Below are 23,058 nucleotides of genomic sequence, written 5' to 3'. Positions count from 1 at the left end.
TCTGTGCAGTGGAACTCGGGGCAGGGGGGAGGGTCGTGACGTGTTGGGGGCGGGGTTGTGTGATAATGGGGGCAGGTCGGTGATGCGTGGGGTGTGCCATGACGTCAGGAGCGGGTATCGCCACATCAATCCTAGGAAATCCTGTCCGGTTTTCCTAATTTGGAAAACCAGGCAGGCAGTTCTGACCCGGGCAGCCCTTTAAAAACCGGGCTGTCCGGGTCAAAACCGGACAGGTGGCAACCCTAGCTCTGACACAGCTAACAGATCTTCCCCATTGCTTCAGTGACACTGGGCTGGGGCGGAGGGATCCTTCCATAGGCTGCAGTACTGTTTTCATTTGTAATCAGCCTATGGAAGGATCACGCCGCCTCCGTCACTGAAACAACACAGAAGATCATTTAGCAGTGTCGGAGGTTCGGCTTAACGAAGGTTTGCGGGCGGTTTTTAGTTGAAAATATTTGGCGTGAAGCAGCTCCTAGATATTATTTTTATAGGAACATGTCGGTTTTGCTTTACCTAACATTCTATAAAGGTACAGTGGCCTTCTAAGTTAATTATCATTGCAAAAAAACAGACCCCCTAAGATGAGATGTGATACCTTTAAATTGTTTTATTTTTAAGATTTTTACATTTATATTCAAAGCAGTTTTACATACAACAACTAAAATAGCATTCTCCTATTAAACAGCTGAAAAGTTGCATTGAAACCATTACTGTTAACCCATCTTTCTCAGCCTATCCTCCTTTATTTAATTCTTATTGATAATTTTGTTTCCTGGATATTTTTTATTACAATCCCATTGAATGTATATGTAGCATGCAAGTAATTCGATTTTCCTTTTAAGGGCCTAATTTATTATTTTTTTTACATTATACTGTGTATTAGTCAGGTAGAATAATTTGAGATGTTGCTATGGACACACACAGACATTTCACAGCTTATGCAGATGTTATTGACAAATTTTTTTTGTCTTCCCAACTACCTCCTGTAGTGTTATAATCCACTATTATAAATTATAGGGGGGTTATGACAAACAGTAAAGTGCCATGACCCAAAGTCATTAAAGGTATACAGCTGAAGTTCAGAAATAACAGCATAATGAGCAAAAGTTACACACATAGAACCACCATAATCTCAGGTTGAGGTTTCCCATGCAAATTTAAATAAAATTGCCATTTTTCAAGTAGATTTTTACCAGCTTTCCTCAAACATGTTTTCTCACCCAATATACTAAGGGTCTGGCCACACGAGCAGATTCGGGGAGATTAGTGGCCCAATCGACAAATCTCCTATTCTTCTGGGCGACAATCTCCACGAACTGCCTTCCCCCTGCCCTCCGCTTGCTAAAATGAAAATCGCCTGGCACACGCATCACTTTGTTTCCTCGTGAGGCAACTTCGGGCGACTTCGGAAAACGAAGTGCCACATGTGCCTTCCCCCAGGCAATTTTCATTTTAGCCGGCGGGGGGCAGGGGGGGGGGCGACTAATCTCCCCGAATCTGCTCATGTGGCCTGACCCTAAAGCATTTTTTATATTTAACTATTGGGTTTCATCAGTTGATTACACTGAAAAGTTAAAAAGAAAAGTTTCTTGCTGTGTTTGATAAATTCTTACAGCTAATGCCTCAGGTAAACTTTAGCCAATCAAGAAATGTTTTTTGGGTTTTTTTAAGGAGGAAGAAAATTGATGCTAGTAATAGTGAATGGTTGTTCATATCTCTAGCATAGTAGGTACAGAGATACATACAGTCTACTAGGAGATTTGCTTTTATTAAGTTTTTGCACATTATAATTGATCCCTCATTGGTAGGGGCTTAACTACAGAGGAAGCAGACCCTGCGACTGAAGGGGGGGCAGGAGGTACAGGGGGGCCATGAGACCCTAATTAATGAGCAGTTTTAACAAAGATTGGTAAAACAGGTCAACCTCTGAATATGTTGGGGGTCCTAGAATTAATTTGCTGTGGGGCCCAGTATCATCTAGTTACGCCACTGCTCATAGCTCCATATTTATATACGTGCCACAAGGTCTCTCGGTAGCCTAGCAACATTCCTCAGGTGAATCATGGCATGGTGAATATTTAGCTTCTTCAGTGGCTGCAGCAATCAGATCTTCGTAAAAAAAATTAGTTTTAGTCCCAAGTATTTTGGTGACAGATAGACACAGTTAACCTAAAAAACACTTACAGAATGTTTCCATCGAAATGTTATTTACAAACGACACTGGAAATAGATTTTGACTTTGTACATTTCCTGACTTGAGCTTTGTTACCAGCTAATGAAGCAAACGTTGGATGTAGTCCTACCTTCTAATGCCTGATGCAAACCTTTATACACACTTAATACAGTGCACAGGTCACCCTGGAGTTATCTATATGTACCGATTATTTAAACCTGATAAACATATTATAGCTATATACATATTCTATTAAGAAATAATAGCACAGTAAGCAAGATAAGATGTAGTGTGCCAGTGCATTAGGGACATCTGTTGAACCCTAATTTATAAGTTTTGTAATACACTGAAAGCTATTAAGTTTTTACAAATCTGCAAGATTGTGAGATGCACGTGATTCAAGGGTAGCCATATGGCTTTCAATCCACTTCTTTGGTCTGGACACCACACAAAATTTGATCTGCAATAGCCAGGTATAAGCTCTACAATGAGCTCCCTTGCTGATATACTGTATAAAAAGTGGAGATGCACTGAATCCAGGAATCGGTTTGGGATCCGGCCTTTTTCAGCAGGATTCGGATTGGGACCAATTCATTCTACCCGGCCGAACCGAATCCTAATAAATTAGAGGTGGGGAGAGAAATTGCGTGACTTTTTGTCACAAAACAAGGAAGTAAAAAATGTTTTCCCCTTCCCGTCCCTAATTAGCATATGCAAATTAGGATTTGGTTCGGTATTTCGCGAAGGATTCAGGGGTTCAGCCGAATCCAAAATAGTGGATTCAGTGCATCCCTAATAAAAAGGACTATCCATTACTTTTAGGAAGAGTAATTCCTGTAGGATTTTGAAGGCTCTGATGGCTATAACCCAGTGTGTCTTGTTTTATATTGTCGTTATTATTCTCGCCTCCTTCATCGCTGGATAGCTCACACTTTATAGATAGAAAGATAATAACAAGGGTATCCAGTACTTTTCTTCAGCTTCCCTGTATAAGGGTTAATGCTGTCACAAAACTGAGTACAGCAGCAACCAGGGCACCAATTATCATCAATTGATAGGAAACCTAAAAACACAAGAAAAGTGGAAAGTCAGATATTAAACACATTTGAGGGGCTATTTATTAAAACCCGAATGCAAAAAACTTGAAAATTCAAGTTTTTTTTACTATGAAATCCTAAAATCATCCATCTCAGACCTGCCAAGGTTGTATATAAGTCAATTGGAGAGGTCCCTATCCTATCTGGACGTTTCTGTGGTCTGTGCTGGATTAAGCCCGTAAATCCAATTATTTCTGCCTTTTCGGGAAAATATCCGAAAAAATTCAGATTTTTCAGAAAAAAGTCCAAAAAAATCCCAAAAACTAAAATGTACGTTTCGGACTTTCACTCGATTTTATCGAGTTTGTCCCAATCCGATTACATTGTGCTTTTTTAATAGTGCTTTTTTCTAGTTTGGTGGACTTTTTTTTTAATTAAATTTGGATTTTGATAAATAAGGCCGCCATGTTATAAAAGGTGTAACGTCCGGTTCCAGGTCTTGTAACCAATAGCAACCAACATGTATTTGCTTTCAAACACTACACAAGTAAAGGTGGCAATACATGGGCTGATTAAAGCTGCCGATATCGGTCCTTTAGACCGATTCGGAAGCTTATCTGCCCATGTGTGGGGGCTCCAAACAGGTCTTCCCGATCTATATCAGTTTGATTTTTTTTCTGCAATCCATGGCCGAACGTTCGGATTCACCCAATATCACCCAGCCATTAGTGGCCAAATGAGCGGATCTAATAGTGAATGGCCACCATAACTGCTGCCTCCTGATTGGTTGCTGTGGATTACTAGAACTAGAGACGATTATGCCCCTCTTGTTACATTACATACATGAATATAACAGCAATCTGAAAATCAGTAAAGGAGTAAAAGGCCATTCAACAAATGGTCTTCTAGTCCATAATATTTCACTAAGCTTTTATTTAGAATAATTCACATCAGAAGAACTGTTTTTGGAAGTGAGAGTGTTTGTGTGTATCTGTAAGCAAAATCAATAGCCCAGACAGAGAAGTATTTGTGTTACTATGGTATTTACTAAAGGATACAAATATATCATGTTTGATGGTACAGTTATAAGGGAGCACTAAAAGGGAAGAATATAGAGGAGGCATAGTGACAAACTTACATTATTCTTTGTGCTGTGACGAATAAGCGGATTTAAATCCTCCCTGAGCTTTAGATGAGCTTTGGATTTAGCTCTTACTGGGGATTTGTTGACTTCAGGCTGCCCTCGTTGTCTCCTCACCAGTTTAGAAAGTTCAGCATGGATAGCCTGCAAACGAAGACCTGTTAAGACACCTCGCTAACTAAGGCACATACTGTATCAAATTAAATACAGATATGGGATCCGTTATCCGGAATCCAGAAATCTCCGAATTATGGAAAGGCCATCTCCCTTAGACTCTATTTTATCCAAATAATCCAAATTTTTAAAAAAGATTTCGTTTTTCTCAGTAATAATAAAACAGTACCTTGTACTTGATCCAAACTAAGATATACAGTAATTAATCCTTATTGCAAGCAAAATCAGCCCATTTGGTTTATTTATTGTTTGCAGATTCAAATTATGGAAAGATCTGTTATTGGAAAACCCAGGCCCAGAGCATTCTGGATAACAGGTCCCATAGCTATACCGTGCCATTCTAACAAGAAGGATTACAGAGCAGAGGGGAAAAAGATACGTTCTGAGACTGTATCTTTGATGAACATATCCAACAATCTACACAGACCAGTCTCTATCTCATGAGAGTAATATCTGGGTTACATGGTAAGTCATAAAAAGCCCATTATCCCGTGGCTTTATTTAACAAGGTTTGATTGGTCTATGGCAGTTTGAACCCTAAAAGCAATGACTTTAATGAGGCAAATCTGCACTTAGTTAATATATATACCACTTGTGTTTAATAATCCACTTGTGTCCAATCGACATCTGGACGATTTTGGCCAGATATCAGTTAGGGAAGCCTTATACACTGGCCTATAAGCTCCAGACTTGGCCTGTCGGGAGCTTTTATCGGCCCTTGTATGGCCGCATTTAGACTTTTTAGATTGTTTTTCCTCCGTTACTGAGTAAAGCAATGGGTATTTCATACAGCAGGGGTGTCATTTTAGCAACTGTAAACTAAAAATGGCAGAAACAGCTAACAACAAGAGGGGTCAGATGTGCTGTACTAAAAATTCCATCTGAGCAATATTTCAGAATTGTGAGCAGTTTTAGTGGCAGGAAAATATCTAACAAATTGACACAATTTTCTTCCCTTTGTGGGGCTCTAACACCCCTCCAAAATGTTAGTCCCTGATGCAAATTGTCGGGGAGATTAATAATTGTATTTTCTTTTTCCACATAAGAACAATTTGGTCCTTTGCAGAAAAAAAAAACGTTAAGCCTGAAAACATAGAATTCTTATAATCATTATCAGTGCTTTGTTAATCAGACCCTATGGGGCAAATTTACTAAAGGGCGAAGTGACTATTCACCAGCGTGACATCATTTCAGTACTTTGCCGATTTACTAACAGTCACTGATGTAATTTCACTAGCAAAGGAGATAGACTCTAGCGGTACTTCGCTCCCTAACGCCTGGCGAATTTGCGCTCTAGCGAATGGACTTAACTACGCAAATTCACTAAGATGCGGATTTTACTAAACGTTACCTCTTGCGTCAGACTTGCCTTCGCCACCTCAGAGCAGGCGAAGTGCAATAGAGTAGATAGGAGTTCCTTAAAAAATAGTTGGTCCCAAAAAACGCTGGTGTGTTTTCCTTTTTTCAGGGTGATAGGCTGAAAAAGAGCTTAAATTTTTTTTGGGGTAACCGGCTTCCCCCCTACATTTCCTAACATATGGCACAAAAACTATACGGTGGGCTCATGCGTAGGGCAATATAACAACTTTATTTTATTTTATTAAGGTTTCCCGGGCTTGTGTAGTGTAATGTATTTGCTGCAACATATACGTCCATTCAACTTTAACCTCCCTCTGTATGCAAATTAGCCGCTAGCACAACTTTGCTTCACTTGGTGCAGTAACGCTAGCGCAACTTCGCCACCGTTTGGCTCCCTGGACGCAACTTTGAATTTTAGTGAATTAGCGTTGTCCTGGCGAAGTGTTGTGCTGTGAGCGAAGCCGTCGCTGGCAAATTTTCGGAGGGTTAGTGAATTTGCCCCTATGTTTCTATATTACACAACTGAATCTCCTGTCCTAAAGTATCCATATATCTTAAAGTATGTAGTACATTTAATAATCTCCAGTATATTTGATTTGAAAAAAAGAAAAAGTGATGTTTTGTGCATTTCTGGGGGTTTTGGGTCAGCTGTTATTTTCCACAAAGCAGAAATGGCTGTTCATCAGAGAGAAGCTGTCTCTGAGCACAAGTATCTAAGCAATATCTCAGTGTAATTGCAATGACAGTTCCTGTAGTTCACTCATTTTATATTTCCAGAGTCATGGAAGCAAATGCAGCCAAGTGAATGCTTGTCCTGTCCAGAATTTGATATTCTTTCCATCTGCATGGCTGGAACCACAGGCTTAGGGAAATGGTGAGAAATATGAAAGGATTTCTTTAACCCAGTGAGAAACAGAACAGACCTCCGATCAAAGGAAAGACTAAATAATGATTGCCACACACACAGCTGCCCCTGCCAGGTTTCCCACCTCACTCCCACAGATTCTCCAGAGATGTTCAGTTTGGGTATATGTGAAGATTAGAACCAGAATCTTCACATATACCCAGTTATAGGGTGGCTGTTGCCTGTTATCAGGGCTGGTCCTATCAAATGTGGGGCCCAATTGGGACCATGTTGGCGGGGCCCCTAGACAAAGTGTTGCTGGCTACTGACACACCAAGTATTTAGGAAAATAAGGGCATACAGGCACAAAATAGAAAGGAAAGGGGCAGACAAGGTAAGAGAGTGAGAGGGATGAAATAGGGGCACATAATAGGGGCACACAGGGTAAGAGAGAGAGGGAGGAAATAGGAGAGTGGAGTGGGCCAATTAGTTTGGGGCAGGCTCGGCCGATTCAGCTTGGGAGCAGGCTTGATTGGATTGGGGGCAGGCAAGACCTATCAAGGTTGGAGGAAAGCTGGGCCTATGAGAGTTGGGGGCGGGCTAGACCTATGGATTTGGGGATGGGCTGGACTCTCAAAGTTGGGGGCAGGCCAGGCAGCATCATGTGCTGAGGGAAATATTATCTGTGGTGCGGGGCCCCCCAGAGGTGCGGGGCCCTATTGGGCCCAATTGGTCCAATAGGCCTAAGGCCGGCCCTGCCTGTTATCAACTGGCTGATGCAATTTTTTGATGGTATGACAGAAATAGCAGGGCACCCACTTTAGATTAAAGTATATATAGGGAGAGATAAATAACAAAACAAGAGATGCCCAACTTATAGCCTTTTATATGTATTTGAACTACCACTGCCTGGTGCAATTTAGTAAAACCCAGAAGGGTGCAAGATGTATACAGTAGTGTTTTTCAGTGGACCAGACAAAAATGGTGTAAAATCCAGGAACATGTAAAATCAGGGAAATGTATTATGTATAATATATAGGTAAAAAAACAATGTAAAATAAGGGAAAACTTAAAATCAGGGGATGTAAGATTGAGGTTTCACCGTATGCTGAAAATATCTAGTATAATTGGGGGTGTCATTTTCCCCACATTTATAATTTGATCACATTTATTAACCTTTTAATGACATTCTTTTGTTAACAGTTTTGCTCATTTATTAAACAGTTTTAGTAGAGACTAAGATCCTGCAAGTCTGATCAAATTCTTATCACTGATTGGATTTAAACGGAAAACGGAAGAAAAATTGTGACACCACACTCCTAAAGATCCACTTGTTTAGTGAGGGCCAGGTGTTGGGCCAAATCAGTTTGATCTCATCATTGGCTCCTGGATCACCAACTGGATCATACTGTGGCCTAAGGAGACCCACTCCAATAATAAGACGATATTGGTCTGACAGGCTATAGGGAGGGTCTTATGCATGAGCCGATAAGCTTCCGAAGTTAAAAGCTTTTATCAGCCAGCATTTGTGCTTATTGGTAAATTTTTCTCTGCATCTTTTGTATGCCAGAAAATGAGGAAAATGATTAATAAATATGAACCGATTGTTGTTTTTTTCTAACTGTAAAAATCATTATCACTAAAAAAACAGTGATACATGGTATTTTCCCACTCCAGCACATACAGATAAGTGTACCTTTGTGGCTAAAACAATTCTGATTAGTATAACTTGTACTTGAGTTATAAGAGCTCATCCCAGTGCCATTCATTAAATGTACTTCAAAAAGCACTCCTTGCACTTCTTCATAAAGGTGCTCTGTTCTTCCATTTCTTGTAAATCACACACAATGTGCCTACGGACACAGGGCAACACTGGATCTTCCTCTACCGCCTGAGGTGCATCAGCCGATACTGCTTCAAACAAATGTGTCTGGCAACAGCAATTGCTCTGAACTTGTGTGATTGCATACATACTATGTCAGAGGAGCTGTTGTAAGATGCCATAGACTGTCACCATTTAGTTGGCTGTTGGGGGGCTGTTTGGGCCTATAGGTATTAGTGCCAGTTTTAAATTCCAGCCCTAGCCTGCTTTTCACACTGCATCAGAGCTCAAAAATAAGCCCTATAGTTTAGCTCCAGTAATGCAGACAGTGCAAGGTGATTGGTAAAGCTTGGTGTCTTTAGCTCAGGGTCATAGCTGTAGGGGGGAGTAGACCATGCAACAGCTGGGAGCCCATTTCAGCCCTAAAATATGTGCAATTTCAAAATATTTGCATAACAGAGTTATGTGCATGATAAAAATATTTTGGTATGGATCCCAGTAACTTCTTATTACGCCACTTCTCTTGTAACTTTGTCTCACTGAGACCAGAGTTCAACCAATCATGTCACCCCTTGTAGTTCTTCAGAAATCACATTTGTAGGCCTTACATAGCAGCCCATTTAACCATAGCCACAACCACTAATAAACCACTAATACACCTCCCATAACTTCTCGCTCCTCCCAGATTGGATGTCCCACAAGCAGTTGGAGAGACACTAAGTGAAGATACCAAATAGTAGCCAGGGTGGCACAGATAGGATATTTTTTTTTATCAAGGCCCAACCTTCTTGCTTTGGCCAGGCTCATCTTTTTGAACTGATCCCTGTTTCAACTATATGGAGCAATTTATCAACCTCTGAACCAGCTGTTTATTTCCACTGTGAGCTCTGCTCTTGGCACTTACCTTGGTGGTTGGTTCCAATTTAAGTGCTTGTTTCAGGATTGGCATGGCCTCTTCATATTGCCCTCTATCTGAGAGCACCTGAACAGCAAAATAAAAGCATAGCATGAGGATTAGCTCACCAAAGCCTTTCCATGATCTATAATGAAATGCAGATATAGCAGTCCTGGGGCTGCACACAGGGGAGCCCCAGTTCAGGAACATATTTGGGCCCATATTTCCGACATATGGAATTTGAGATTATGAACTGCATCTCTCAGCACCTCTCAGCTGTGCTATTGGTGGGATGCCTGAAGTGTAACCATAGTGGAGGACCACCATTTGCACATTACTGCACTATCTATCAGAGAGCACTGAGTAAATCAGTTCCTTGTTGCCATGCAGTAAAATCTTCATCACACTAGACCAGCGAATCTTGTGGTTGCTGTTCATTTACTCTATTTGACAGTTTGAATCAGTAAACTGAATGAGTCATCAGCAATTTGAATGAGTACTGAAAATTCTTTAACCATTGTGTGTATATATGCAGTGTTTCATCAGTCCCATCTTTTTTATCTATCTTTTCATTTAGTTTGGAAATTGTCCATTGTGGCTAATTTAACTCATATCTAAGTACCATTTCTTTGATGCATATTTACCTTAAAGGAGAAGGAAAGTCCTTTTGTACTTGGGGGTGCCAAAAGTTAGAAACCCCTAAGTGATCACATTTACTTACCTGACACCCCAGGCCGGTGCTCCTATCATCAGAATAGGAGAATGGGTTCTTCTATCGAGCACCATGGAGCGATCATCTTCCTGCTTCTTCTTTCTTCTCACAGTTGCACATGCACAGTAGAGCGAAAAGCAGAACTTTAATGAAAAAGTCGGCTATTTCGTTCTACTGTGCATTCGTCTGCCCACGGGAAATTTGGAGAAAGAAGAAGCAGGAAGACCATCGATCCGTGGTGCTTGCTGGAATAACCCCCGGAACGGTGCAGTTTCCTCTTGATAGGAATAAGTCAGGTAAGTCAATAATTTGGGGTGCCTAACTTTTGCCACCCCCAAGTAAAAATCACTTTCCTTCTCCTTTAAATAGACAATAATAGTATTTTCAATCATACATTGGTGTTAAACCCCATATTTCTTCCCATGGATTTTTTTTTAAAAGAACATCATCCCCTATGACCGCAAAACAGAGATGGTCTATTGAAATCCACAGGAAATGTAATAAAAAAAGAACCTGTGCAGCCAATAAACTATACTTTAATTTCTACATAACTTAAAATAAAAAGAAGACATACTGTAATTTAAAATATTGTATATATCATGTTCACGGTGATACCAAATTAATCACCTTGACAAAGATAATCAAGGTAATGGTAATGCTAAACACAAAAGTCAATCTCAGGTTAATTCCAGACAATGGCAGACATAATAACAAAACTCCAGGTTTTTTTTTTATTACAACATTGCAGATTCAGCTCCATTTACTAGATCCTTAAAATGGCAAATAAATATATATTGTAATATGTACAATGTTAAAATAAGATGCAAGAACTCTGCTGTGTATCTGAGCCCTTTCTCCTTTTTCCAGCTAGAATGGCTGCCTCATGACTTATTTATATATATAAAAGATAGTAGTGATTCTGAAGCTAACACACCAGTCTATACTAGCGCAGGGTTATAATATAATATATATTTATTCCTTTATATAACTTTTTTTGAATGATTTGTGTGTGTGTGTGTTACTGTACTCTGGAGAACCATATCAATCAGCCAGTGATCTTTTTTATTAGAAAATGCACAACATGTTTAGGATCAAAGATCCTTCTTCAGGTTGTTATGTTCCTTTAAGTATATGCACTCATGGGCATTTTTACTTACATTCTGATGTACCCCACCCTGGGGGTACAGCTCCACAGGGTGAAATGAGATCAACACATGTTACCGTGCAGTAGAAATTAACCATATGTCTAAATGCATTAAAACACACACTAGTACCCTAAATGCAACTGCAAAGTTTAAGTTTCAGTGCATTCTGGGAGTTGTAGTCCTACCACAGCAGTAAAGGGCAATGAATGGGTTACGTACTTACTACAATATTTAGACATTACCTTGCCTTTCCTATAAAGTGCTTTTGCATTGGCTTGGTCCATCTCTAGCACAGCATTGCAGGAGTTAAGCACGTCATCAAAGTGATGAAGCTTTAGTTGGGTGGCTGCCAGGTTATTGAGACATTTGATTCGATGCTCACGAATCTCCTCTTCTTCCTCTGAGCTCAATGGGTCTGAGTAATACAGATAATGGCAAGTCATTACGCAGATGCTGAGTACATACCGGTAAGAGATTCCCGCAGAAGGGAACCATGACAACATGATAAAATACCCATCTTGTAATATTAGCATACAATAAAACAGTGCTCGTAAATAACTCCTGATAGCCCGAGCCTGCAGTTCTGCTAGAGCAGGCATACCATTTGATTTTATTAAAACAGGACAGAGATGGAAAATTTAGTTTCAGCCGTCATTTTATTTGGTTGCTCGTGGCTAGAGGTGGCAGCCTTGATCAGACACTGCTGTGATGTAAATATTAGTTAGTTATGTCTGGAGTCTGAAATGCCAAGTTGCTTTAGAATTGCTTTATCAGTATTTAAGGCTTTGTGAAATATAATTGCCTATCTCCCCCCCAACAACTGAAAGCACCAAAAAGTATGTAATAAATGTATTATATTTGCTCAGAATTCCATTTCCTTCCTTCTGCAAAATTCTATTTTTGGGTTCATTCTGTCTCTGAAACAAACAATTCCTCCAAAACCAGCAGTTCTTTTGCCTTCACAGGTCCTTACAATTTAATGGGTTTCCACTGGGATGAAGACTAGGCTATTTTAGGGTTTGTGTGCAATACTGCAATCAGCTATATTGGGACATGTACTAAAACAAAGCATCAAAGTATTAAAAATAAAAATTAAAGAAACTGGCAAAGTGAAAGTTATGGTAAATTAAATTATGATTTGTTTCTTAAAATCAAATACAGATATGGGATCCCGTTACCAGTAAACCTGTTATCCAGAAATCTCTGAATTATGAGAATTTATTTTAATCAAATAATTTAAATGTTTTTGAATTATTTCAGTTCTCTGTAATAACAGTACCTTGTACTCGATCCAAACTAAGATATAATAAATTCTTACTGAAACCAAAACCAGTTTATTGGGTTTATTTCTTTTTTTACATGATTTTCTAGTAGACTTGAGGTATGAAGATCCAAATTATGGAAAGATCCCTTATTCGGAAAACACCAGGTCCCGAGTATTCTGGATAAATGGTCCCATACCTGTATACTCTTTTTTTCCCAATGTACCATGTACAGGGCTGATCAACCTACTGTACTGTCAGAAAGATGGTTTGTTTGGGTTGAACCCCGACCTGCCAGGATTCCCCCATAATGAGGACAACTTCAGAGGGCTACATGTTGCCAATTGGACATGACACCAGAGGCAGAAGACTTAGCAGCTGTTGAGGGGGCTGAAGTATATTTGGAGCTATGAGTGATAAATATCAGTTTAAGCTTGCCAACAGATCTTCTTCCTCAACGTTAAGGGTGTTGGGGGCACCAACTTATAGACACAGCTGCAGCTATAACTGTTATCTGTGGCTCTCTGTTCAATGTATTTGAAAGAACACAAAATTATAGTGTATGTTTAATACATGTCTTTGGCAAATAGTGTTTTTTTCATTCCATTGTATCTATATTTAACAATTTTGAATTCCTTTAAGTGTCCCAAGCATCTCTTGAGCCTATCGAAGCTGGGTGCATGTGCAATAAAGACATTTGTGAAGAATTTATGTAATTAGCATATACTCATGCAGGGGATGCCTGTGACACCAGAACAATAAGGCGTTGTGGCACTCACAGAAATAGTACCATGGACTGATGCATTTTATGAATAGGAATGCCGGCCCAAAGTAGGACGAAAGCAACTAGAATTAGTGATGTGTGCATCAACAAAAAGCCAACCCGCATCTGATCCTAACCTACCCTTTCACAATCCAGACCCACTCCAACTTAGTGATCTGTAATTATTTAAATACCTGCTGAGGCAAGCAGGCATGAGTACAGGTATGAGTTCTGTTATCCAGAATGCTTGGGAGCTGGGGTTTTCCTGATAATAGATCTTTCTGTAATTTGGATCTTCATACCTTAAGGCTACTAGAAAATCATTTAAACATTAAATAAACCCAAATAGGCTGGTTTTGCCTCCAATAAGGAATACGTATATCTTAGTTTGGATCAAGTACAGGGTACTGTTTTATTATTACACAGAAAAGGGAAATCCTTTTTAAAAATATCGATTATTTGGACAAAACGGAGTCTAACGGAAGCCCAAACTTTCTAGGTAATGGGTTTCCCTATCCTGCATATAAATACAGCAGACAGCAGATCCTGTGAATTTTGGACCAACCCTCACATCACTAACTAAAATGACTGGGGATGCCTAACAAGTTTACACTCACTCATTGATGCTTCATTTCAATCTACTTTAAATTGAAGAGGCACACTAGTAAACTATTTACATGTTAAAAACAAAAAAAAATACACGTGCAGGTTGATTGCAATGACAACTCCCCTGGTTGCACCCAGAAAATTGGGTCAAATATATTAAAATGATTATTCACTTTTGATTTGACCAAAATATCTCAATCATTTAATATGGAATAAATCAAAGTGCATCATCCTTAATAGTTCACTAACACCATTTCTTGACTTCAAGTCTATAGTTCCTTAGTCAAAGCCATACACCATAGGCCTGAATATAAGATTCAGTTAAATATAATGCTTTGCTAGTAGAGACTGGTATATAACATGATAGCTTACCTGCATTGGTTGGAGTGAGGATGCTCAGAGCCTGGCTGTAGGAATGCATGGCACTTCTATACTCTTCACGCTCAAAGTGGAAGTTACCACATTCCCTTTTCTGGTTGGCAAGGCTTATACGATCTGCAGTTGTTAGAACTCCCAAGCTTGGTTTGTCCCGGACGCAGAGCAAAGTCACTTTATATAATAAAGAGGCATCTGATGGGATGTCTGGGTCTCTGCAAAAGAAATAGGATACTACTTAGTACATTCTATGGGTTTTCTTCGCTAATGCTAATTTATTTCTTTTATCTAAAACCCTCTAGTAGAATGCTAGTAGCTGCATTGTGAATTCACAGGATTAGTCTGCAATCTTGTTCCAATCATTTTCATTAGGAGAACAGTATTCCTAAATATCTGCAACTTGTGTGGTTAACTAAAATATAAACCCTGCCCATGAACTGATCAACAAAGAAAAGTAAAACTACAAGATTACCATATTAGGCCCATTCCCAAATATTAACAGCTATGTATCTTACACTGATTTGTTTAAAATGTGGCATCAGCAGATGTTCACAATGTTTTGATTTCAAAATGTTCATTATGGTCAGTATCAACCTAAGTCTGGAAGTGTGTCAAATGCTGGGAAACCAAATTACAGTTTGTTTATCGAAATCTCAAGAAATGCTGTCAACTACTGTATTAACTACACTTCTGCTGCAAAACATTATAACATGTCAAAAGTGAACCTATGCCTGATAAAGGATTAAGTTAGGGGTACCTTATGCATTGAGTAGAGCACCTATGCATACTGCTTACTGTACCATCTGTGTCTATAGCAGTGAGAATCTGGGACCTCCTCATCCTGCCCTTTTTCAGTAATTCCCTTCCATATACTGCCTTACACTCGGACAGTATCTTTTGCTTACTAACTTGGATTGTAGATCAATAGTAAAGCAAATAAAAACAAAGGTTCCATTTTCACCTTAGTTTTTACAGCTGATCACTATGGTTCAGTGTTTGAGAACTTACAAATATGACTAATCCTACTCCACCCCACCGTTAAGCGGTTCTTCAGATTCTGGACATGGGTGAAGTGTAACTAAGGCAATAGCAGTCATTATTTCAAGCAGTTTGTTTACACTCGGACAGAGCCCTCTCTTTATGTCTACATAGGGAAGTTAAAATTGCATAATATAAATACCTCCCCAGAAGACCAAAGGCATAAAGGCTATTTGTCAGTAGAAATGCCACTTCTCCAAGCTGCATAGTACGAACACCAAGTTCTAGGGCCTGCATTTATTGCAAAAAAGAGAGAGAGAGAATTAGCTCAGTAGCTCTAAAAATTTACTTTTTTAATTCTGTTCTGCATTCCTTGTGACATATATAATATAGCATGTGCCCTGGCTGTGATATCTCTTGGGGAGGTCTGTTGTTGAACAACAGTCAATTCAGGGCAGGTGGTACACAGGTGTTTCTTAGTAAACTCACCTAGTCAGCTCACCATCAGCTTCTCTGTCTCAAGTTCAAGGTTTTCCATGAGTAGTAATTAAATATTTTGGGGGGGATAAATGCTTCTTTAAACATAAATAAATGGTCTTCTTATTGGCTACATTGGCTATACAGCAAACAGCCCTATTGGGCTCATACAGCACTTGCTGTGCAGACTACTAATTACTGCCCGAGATGTCAGTGATTGGGAGGTTTAAAGAGAGCTAACAGACATATGTGAAAATGTCATAGTGAGCACAATTGATGCAGACTGAGTGGATAAGCTCTGGGCTGCACTTTCAATATGGTCCCCTGCCCCACACTTATCCCACCCTGGCCCAGCCTTTGCTTTGCCTATAATTCAGAATTGATCTACCCTGTCCTCAAGGAAAAACTGGACATTAGACCTCTCTGAACTATGGGTCCCAGCAACAACCCAAACAGTAATCTGCAACTGGCTACAGAGTATGTAAAATGCCTAAACTATGGGAATTTATCTCTCACAAATGTCTAGCTCCTGAGTTGCAAAATCATTTATACATAGTTTTGGTATGACATGTTATATTGTATGTTCATTGGCCTGAAGGAAGCATCTGTTTGTACTGTAGTAGTTATCAGTCACCTGTATGACATCCCCTTCATCGAGAACAAATGACAACTTTGGATCTATTTCCACCAGACTTCCATCCTCCAAAATTCCCATGAGGTGAATAGTGACCTCTTGCCCAGGCAGAGGAATTGTGGCCCTTCCACGACCTGCCTTCAAGATTTTCTTTTTTAGTAGTTTGTCATCTGGAAATAGAAACAATCTGTTTCAAAAGAGACAAGGCAATGTAAATTCTATGTGGGTTTTCTGTCATTTATTGGTCTAAGCAGTGACCAGGTCTAGTAACCCTTAGCAACCAATCAGATGTTTACTTTTAAACAGATGACTAGTAAATGTTACAGTTTTGATTGGGTGCTGGATCTGGTGCAAAGTCTACAACATTAAATACATTACTCCCTATATTTTTTTACCATAATATATGTATAATTACAGTAGCATTTAACTTAAAAGTAGAATCCATATCTTTGTTTGTAGTCTACAGCCCACAATTATCTTGTACAACACAGAAACATCAATCTCATTGCATTGTGGAGACTCTTCTTTCACCTTTGCCTCAGTGACCTCACTGGAATTAGCTTCGGTAGTGATGACTAATGACTATTCATCTGTTACAGAACCACAACTCCAACACTAAGCAACATCCTTTTGCTCTTACTTGGAAGAGCACCGTTGGTTAGCCATTGCTTCTAGCTGTCACCATGAGAAAGTATGGGGGAAGGTACAAGTCCAGAGATGGAAGAACCCAACTATATATTTTTCTAGCCTTGTAGGTATATAAACTTTCAACTCCCTTTCAGGCCTTTCTTGGCTAACACCAGACAAAACATGCATACACTACTGTTCCCTTACACTCAAGGATGTAAATCTAATTAGAAAGAATCATGTGTAATCCTTGCCAATGTTTCATAACAATTAATTAACAATGTACTGTTATTCATTGAAACAGGCAAATACAGGTGTCAAGTGAGATTCAGTATTGAGGGTCCACAGGAACTAGTGTGTAGTTGGGGATCTGATAAGCATGCTTCCCTGGTTGTGTTGTAAAAACTAAGTGGGTGAGCTTGAGCCTTGAGGGTATACCATGTAAATAGGAATCTTAAGAGCAACCCTGAGATCCCCACAATTCCTTTAGTATAGAGCAGCAAACACATGTAGTGTTTTTAATGCTCTCTCTTGTGTTCCAACAACATGTGTCTTGGAGCTCCACCTTTGCAGAATTCCTGGGAAACACAAAAGGCTAAAGTTGGAGAAAAACGAAAAAGTTCAAGTCCAACCTGTATCAGTGCATACACTTTACATTTGTGATGGAGGTTTGGACGATATTAGGATAGGACCACGGGGAGTACAATGTAAAGAGGCAAGCACCCTAAACTGTGAGTAGGTTTGGAGGTAGGAAGTGGAGGCAATCCTGAGTAGGGAAAGCCTAGGGGGATGTTAGGTCCAAGGCTCCCTTTGCACATTGTGCCCACCATTTATTTATTTTTCACCCTACAAAATAATGTCTATAAATATATCCATGTCACAGCATGTTTGTTGTTGCAATGCACCATTTTATTGCCTCTGTTAGTAAATTATGCTCACCCTAGTATTGGTTGTCTTTCCATTTCTGATTGATTTTTCTCAGGCATAGGCTGCTAACACAGCAATAGCAAACATATATCACAGTCCTGCTCTTTGTATTTACAGATGAGTTAAAACAAATACTGGTCATATCAACTGTGCCAAACAGAAAGTGTTTCTTTGGCTTGTCGTCTTCAGATCAGACAATAGATACAGTGAAGATACTGAGTGTAGATATAGAGTTTCCACATCTGTTCTCTATGATATGACTTTATTTGTAAGTTACGAATAACCGACAAAAGCAACAATATGATATCATGCAAAGTGGTTTAGTTGCCTAGTTGCTATGCACTATAAGTTGCTTTATTGGCACTGCGGGCAGCCATGGGTTTTCTATAATCCACCATTAATGCAATAGTGAGAGGTGATTACAAAGATGTTGTTTAATCTGGGTTATTAATTACTGAGGCCAGCAGTCCATTCCCCTGCAAAGCTCCCACCCCCGCCTCCCCCTACAAATTTCAAGCTATCCATAAAAAGAGCTCATGTGGATCAATGGGCAGCACAGCAATCTGACAGAATGACTCATCTACTCATTGTGTTGTGGATATCGTCACACGCTGTGGTTTTTAACCCTGTCTTTAATCCTCAACAGTGCATGTTTGCAGGACACGTGTGCAAATTTGGATCAGTTGAGGCAGGAGAGGTAGCTCTATAAAGAAAACCCTAAAATCTGTTAGAGCTGATCACAGCAACATCAGAGGAAGCTTTTATTTCTAAATATAATAAATGAAGTTGAATATTTGAGTTCTAACACCCTATTCCTCAGCATTATTATTATTAACATGTATTTATATAGCGCCAACATATTGCGTATCCCATGTGGTCAGCGCCTTTTCACTATATATTCATTAAAGGGGAAGGAAAGGCTAAAACTAAGTAAGCTTTATCAGAAAGGTCTATATAAATATACCAGTAAACCCTCAATGTAATGCTGCTGAGTCCTCATGGGCTTTTGTATCAGACTTCATGTTTTCAGCTTAAACCTCCAGGGCTTGGGCTTGAGCGTGCTCAGTTTGCTCCCTTTTTCCTCTCCCTCCTCTCCTCCCTGCTGTAATCTGAGCCCAGAGCTGTGAGTGAGCAGGGATAGACTCAGGCAGGACGTGATGTCAGACCAAGCTAATATGGCAGCTGCTATCATAAACAAACAGAGAGAGCTTCTATAGCTGTTTACTCAGGTATGGTAGAGCATTCTGCAGAATAAATATAGTGTTATAGCTTGCATTGTGGCTAATCTATTGGCATTAAACTGCTTTGGTAGCATTCCTTCTCCTTTAAACATTGAAAGTGGTTTTAGAGGTTTTTTTAAATGTAATTGCCCTTGTAAGAAGCAGTTGTCTGCCCTTTTCTATTCTCTGCACTGTTGGCTGAAAGTGTATAACAGAAGCCAGCTGACAGACAGACCCATGAAGGAGCATGCAAGAGCTAGCTTCTGCTACAAAGAATCAAAACCATTAGAGCAGAAAGGAACAGATAGTACATTCAACTGCATTTCAGAAATAATATTAAAACTACTGTTTAATGGAAGTTGCTTAGAATAACATTGTATTCATTTGGTTGGAGGCCTTTAACGCCAACGCAATTAAGGTGATTTCTTTCACGGACGTGTTGGCATTTCAGTTTTTCAGCATGAGAGTGTGCACCCAATCATTTTGCCACATCTGTGCAGTACCTATAACACCAGGCACTGTGGGAAGCCTGTGGCTACCACCTTGTTCCAAGGTAGCGCTAGGGTTCCTGCTGCATCAATAGGTGCATCTGTTCTTGATTTAGAACAGGAGGCAGGAAAAAGGCTGGAGTGCAACTACTGTATATGGAAGTGCAAGGAGAACACGCTGACACAAGTACATGCACAAGTACAGTCAAGGGCCCATGGCTGCGCTTGTGGTCATAAATGACCCATGTTATGTTGTGACATTCTAAGACAATTTGCTATTACTTTTTGTGTCTTTTTTCCCCATTATTTCTGTTCTGCAGCTCCCAGACCTGGAACTGAAATAGTTATTTGGTTGCTAGGGCTTAATTACTATGGCAACTAAGAAGCAGTTTGGAAGACTGAAGCCTCACAGTTACCAGTTTTTGTAGGCTGAAAAGAAGCATCATTTTAAGGCTGATAATGAAAAAAACACCTTATAAAATAAAGACCTCCAATTTTTTACAGCAGGTTCATCTATAACATATTAAAATTCTCTCTCTCTCTCTCTCTCTCTCTCTCTCTATATATATATATATATATATATATATATATATATATATATATATATATATATATATATATATATATATATATATGTGTGTGTGAACTTGTCTTTTAAATATAAGTAGCCAACCCCAAATCCTCTCTTTTACAAATCTCAATCTCTCTGAGTTCTGGTTTATAGTATATTGCATAGTAAGCAGGGCTACTGAAAAAATGCTCTTCCTGCTGGTAGAGAATGATTAATTAGCAAAACAATACTTTGAGTGAAAAATTGCTAAATGCCATTTTACCATTTAAATACCATTTAACCAATGCTTTGGCCAGATTAAATATGACAAACAATTTGCAATAAAAGAAATTCAATATAAAACCAACTTCTTTTATACTTTCTACACACCTGTTATGTCTGTCCACGCTTCAGAAAAAAAGAGCTGTTTGAAATTGAAGATTTTATATCCTAGTACGTCTTCGACTGCCTGATAGAACAGCACCTCTTCCTCTTGGGGCACATTGTCCTCAATTGTAATGGGGGGTAGGCGAAATGTGACACTTTTGCCAAAACTAGGTGTCCGTTGTAGCTGTCTCTCAAGCTCTCTGCTGCCCTGGGGTTGTGGGTCTGGCTCTGCTTCCACCAGCACTGTGGGAATATTCCCAAGGTTACCCTTCAGTTGTTGGTCAGATGGCGTACTTTCCGTGTTTTCATTTTCTTTGGTATCTGGGCAATGCCCAGGCTGTAAATCTTCATGTTGTAGTCCTGTCATTACCATTTCCACTAGTCCCACTTCCACTGACATTTGTTAGAAACAGGGCACTTTTACTTTTTCAATTTTACCAACAAGACATCTGCCAGAATGATAGCCTTCACAAAATGAAAAAAGGAAAAAAATAGAAAAATTAAGCGCTTCTAAGCAACTGCATTGCACAGACAGTATGCCTTCTAAATGTCTGTAATTCAATTACTGCTATTAACTGTATGATTATCATAAGCCTCTCTCCCTGTTTCCATTTGTTTAAGTCTTAAGTCTCTTTGCTTAGTGCACACACCAAGCTCATATCCCAACTGTTCTGAGATTTAATGCACTGCCCCCTTAGAGCTCCAATGAACAAGTTTTTCAATGTACTTTTACTTCTGGATGACTTTCATATAGTTGCATTCAGCACTACCCTCTCAGTCTGCTCTAGAGATGCACTAAATCCACTATTTTGGGAATTGGCTAGATCCCAAATCTTTCAAGAACAATTCAACTGCATCCCGAACCAAAGCCCAACTCTTAGAAGAGTTGAAGAGATCCAGAGAACTGTGCACTACACAGGCAACAATATAGTTCTCACTTTCTTTGTTTGACAAAAAGTCATGTGATTTTAAGGATTTGGACAGGCACTTGGATTCTGCGGAAAAAAGACAAATCCTGGGCAAATCCCAAACCTAATCTGAGATTTGGTGCATCCCTAGTCTGCTCTGATGAATAGTGCATAAATGCACCAGATTTATGCCAGAAGAATAACAAATTTATCACATTTTAATGCTACATGCCAAAAACCCAATCTGAAAATGGAACCTGCTGCTAATTTGCAAAAACACAATTGTGTTAATTTTGACCCCCCTGTCAACAACCCATGTGGCAGCAATTACACTGGAATTCTGTGAAAATCTTTACTTGTTTGTAAGTCTTTGCAGGGATGAAATATAGGGCATACATTTTACAAAAAATTCTAATCTTAAATTTGATCGACTGGTTATTAGTGGAACTGCCAAGATAAACTGTCTGTACTTATACTTATGGGGGAAGGAGCGGTAATCTGTTCTATCCCTTACTTCCTTAAGAGAATGCGTGGCTTTGGGATTAAGCAGGTGGATATTGAGTACATCTTAAAGGCATAGTTCACCTGCACAAAACATATTGTTTCCAAACAGTAAACAACAAAAAAAAATCTAAATTGCTTTTAAAGTATTATTTTTACATTGTTTTCAATTTTAATTTATATTTCCACCCTTCCTGTTGTTTTTTCAATAGGAGCTCAGTAAACCAAGTCACAGGCTCTAAACATCAGGGACTGAAATTGCTGCTATACAGAACTGAATTAACTAATATATCAGGTTGTTAAGAGCTTTGAAACTAGGTTTGCTCACATGAAAAGCAGGGCAGTTGAACGCATTCATTTTTATACATATGTAAATGTTATAAAAATGGATGTTATACAAAAGTGATCAAAAAATTAAAAGCAATTTTAAAATATCCTTATACATTGCATACTATTTTAAACCAATACATTTTGTGATACCCTCACAGATGCACAGGCCTGTATATCAGTCCATTATTGCATTTATCTAATATATTAATATGGTTTCACAAATTTATCATACTCATTTACTAGATATGGGCAAAGTTTCACCTTGGATGTAACCCAAAGCAGCCAATCAGTGATATGCTATGCTCAGCCAGCTGCAGGAAGAATATTTTGAGTAACAAAATGCTCCAGGTAGCATATTTTACAAGAGATTTACTAACATTTTTTGACTTCCTTGTTTGTGTGATGACAAGTCATGTGATTTTTTTGATTCTGATTCAGTTCGGCCAGCCACTTGTTCGAATCCAAATCCTGCTGAAAAAGGCAGAATCTTGGAGAATCCTCAACTGAATCCTGGATTCGGTGTGCCCCTAGCCAGAATAGATTAGTTACAATTGCATGCCGTTAGGAGACAATAGAGGGAGGGCTCATCTTACTAGAGATTACTGTCTAAAAGCAAGAGGTAGTAAAGCTGGCCATAGATGTTGAGATTTTTATAAGATCCGATCCTTATCGTGGGACCACGATTTTCTTGGGACGATCGTACGAATTGACCATCAACTA

The 23,058-nt window shown here is 39.2% G+C and overlaps 1 protein-coding gene across 1 annotated transcript; it reads right to left on the bottom strand.

Moving 5' to 3' along the window:
* Positions 1–2,905: 2,905 nt before the first annotated feature.
* LOC108710304 (peptidyl-prolyl cis-trans isomerase FKBP8) lies at positions 2,906–21,279 on the bottom strand. Its single transcript, XM_018251443.2, has 8 exons — positions 20,603–21,279; positions 16,401–16,570; positions 15,492–15,580; positions 14,309–14,526; positions 11,548–11,720; positions 9,458–9,535; positions 4,352–4,498; positions 2,906–3,239 (listed from the first exon to the last, which is right to left on the bottom strand). Exons 1-8 carry the CDS (start codon positions 20,997–20,999, stop codon positions 3,153–3,155), a joined length of 1,359 nt encoding a protein of 452 aa, XP_018106932.2. The 5' UTR covers positions 21,000–21,279; the 3' UTR covers positions 2,906–3,152.
* Positions 21,280–23,058: the final 1,779 nt, after the last annotated feature.

This window comes from Xenopus laevis, chromosome 3L, assembly GCF_017654675.1.
Source record: "Xenopus laevis strain J_2021 chromosome 3L, Xenopus_laevis_v10.1, whole genome shotgun sequence".
Lineage (NCBI taxonomy): Eukaryota > Metazoa > Chordata > Amphibia > Anura > Pipidae > Xenopus > Xenopus laevis.
Note: the sequence above shows the minus strand (reverse complement) of the source record. Positions and strands in the feature narration are given on the sequence as shown.

Excerpts from the sequence above, each read along its gene's own strand:
- LOC108710304 (XM_018251443.2), bottom strand. The coding sequence starts at position 20,999 with ATGTCAGTGGAAGTGGGACTAGTGGAAATGGTAATGACAGGACTACAA. Across the intron at positions 16,571-20,602 it reads AGCGTGGACAGACATAACAG|ATGACAAACTACTAAAAAAG; the intron begins GTGTGTAGAAAG and ends TTCTATTTCCAG. Across the intron at positions 9,536-11,547 it reads CACTTTATAGGAAAGGCAAG|GTGCTCTCAGATAGAGGGCA; the intron begins GTAATGTCTAAA and ends TTTGCTGTTCAG.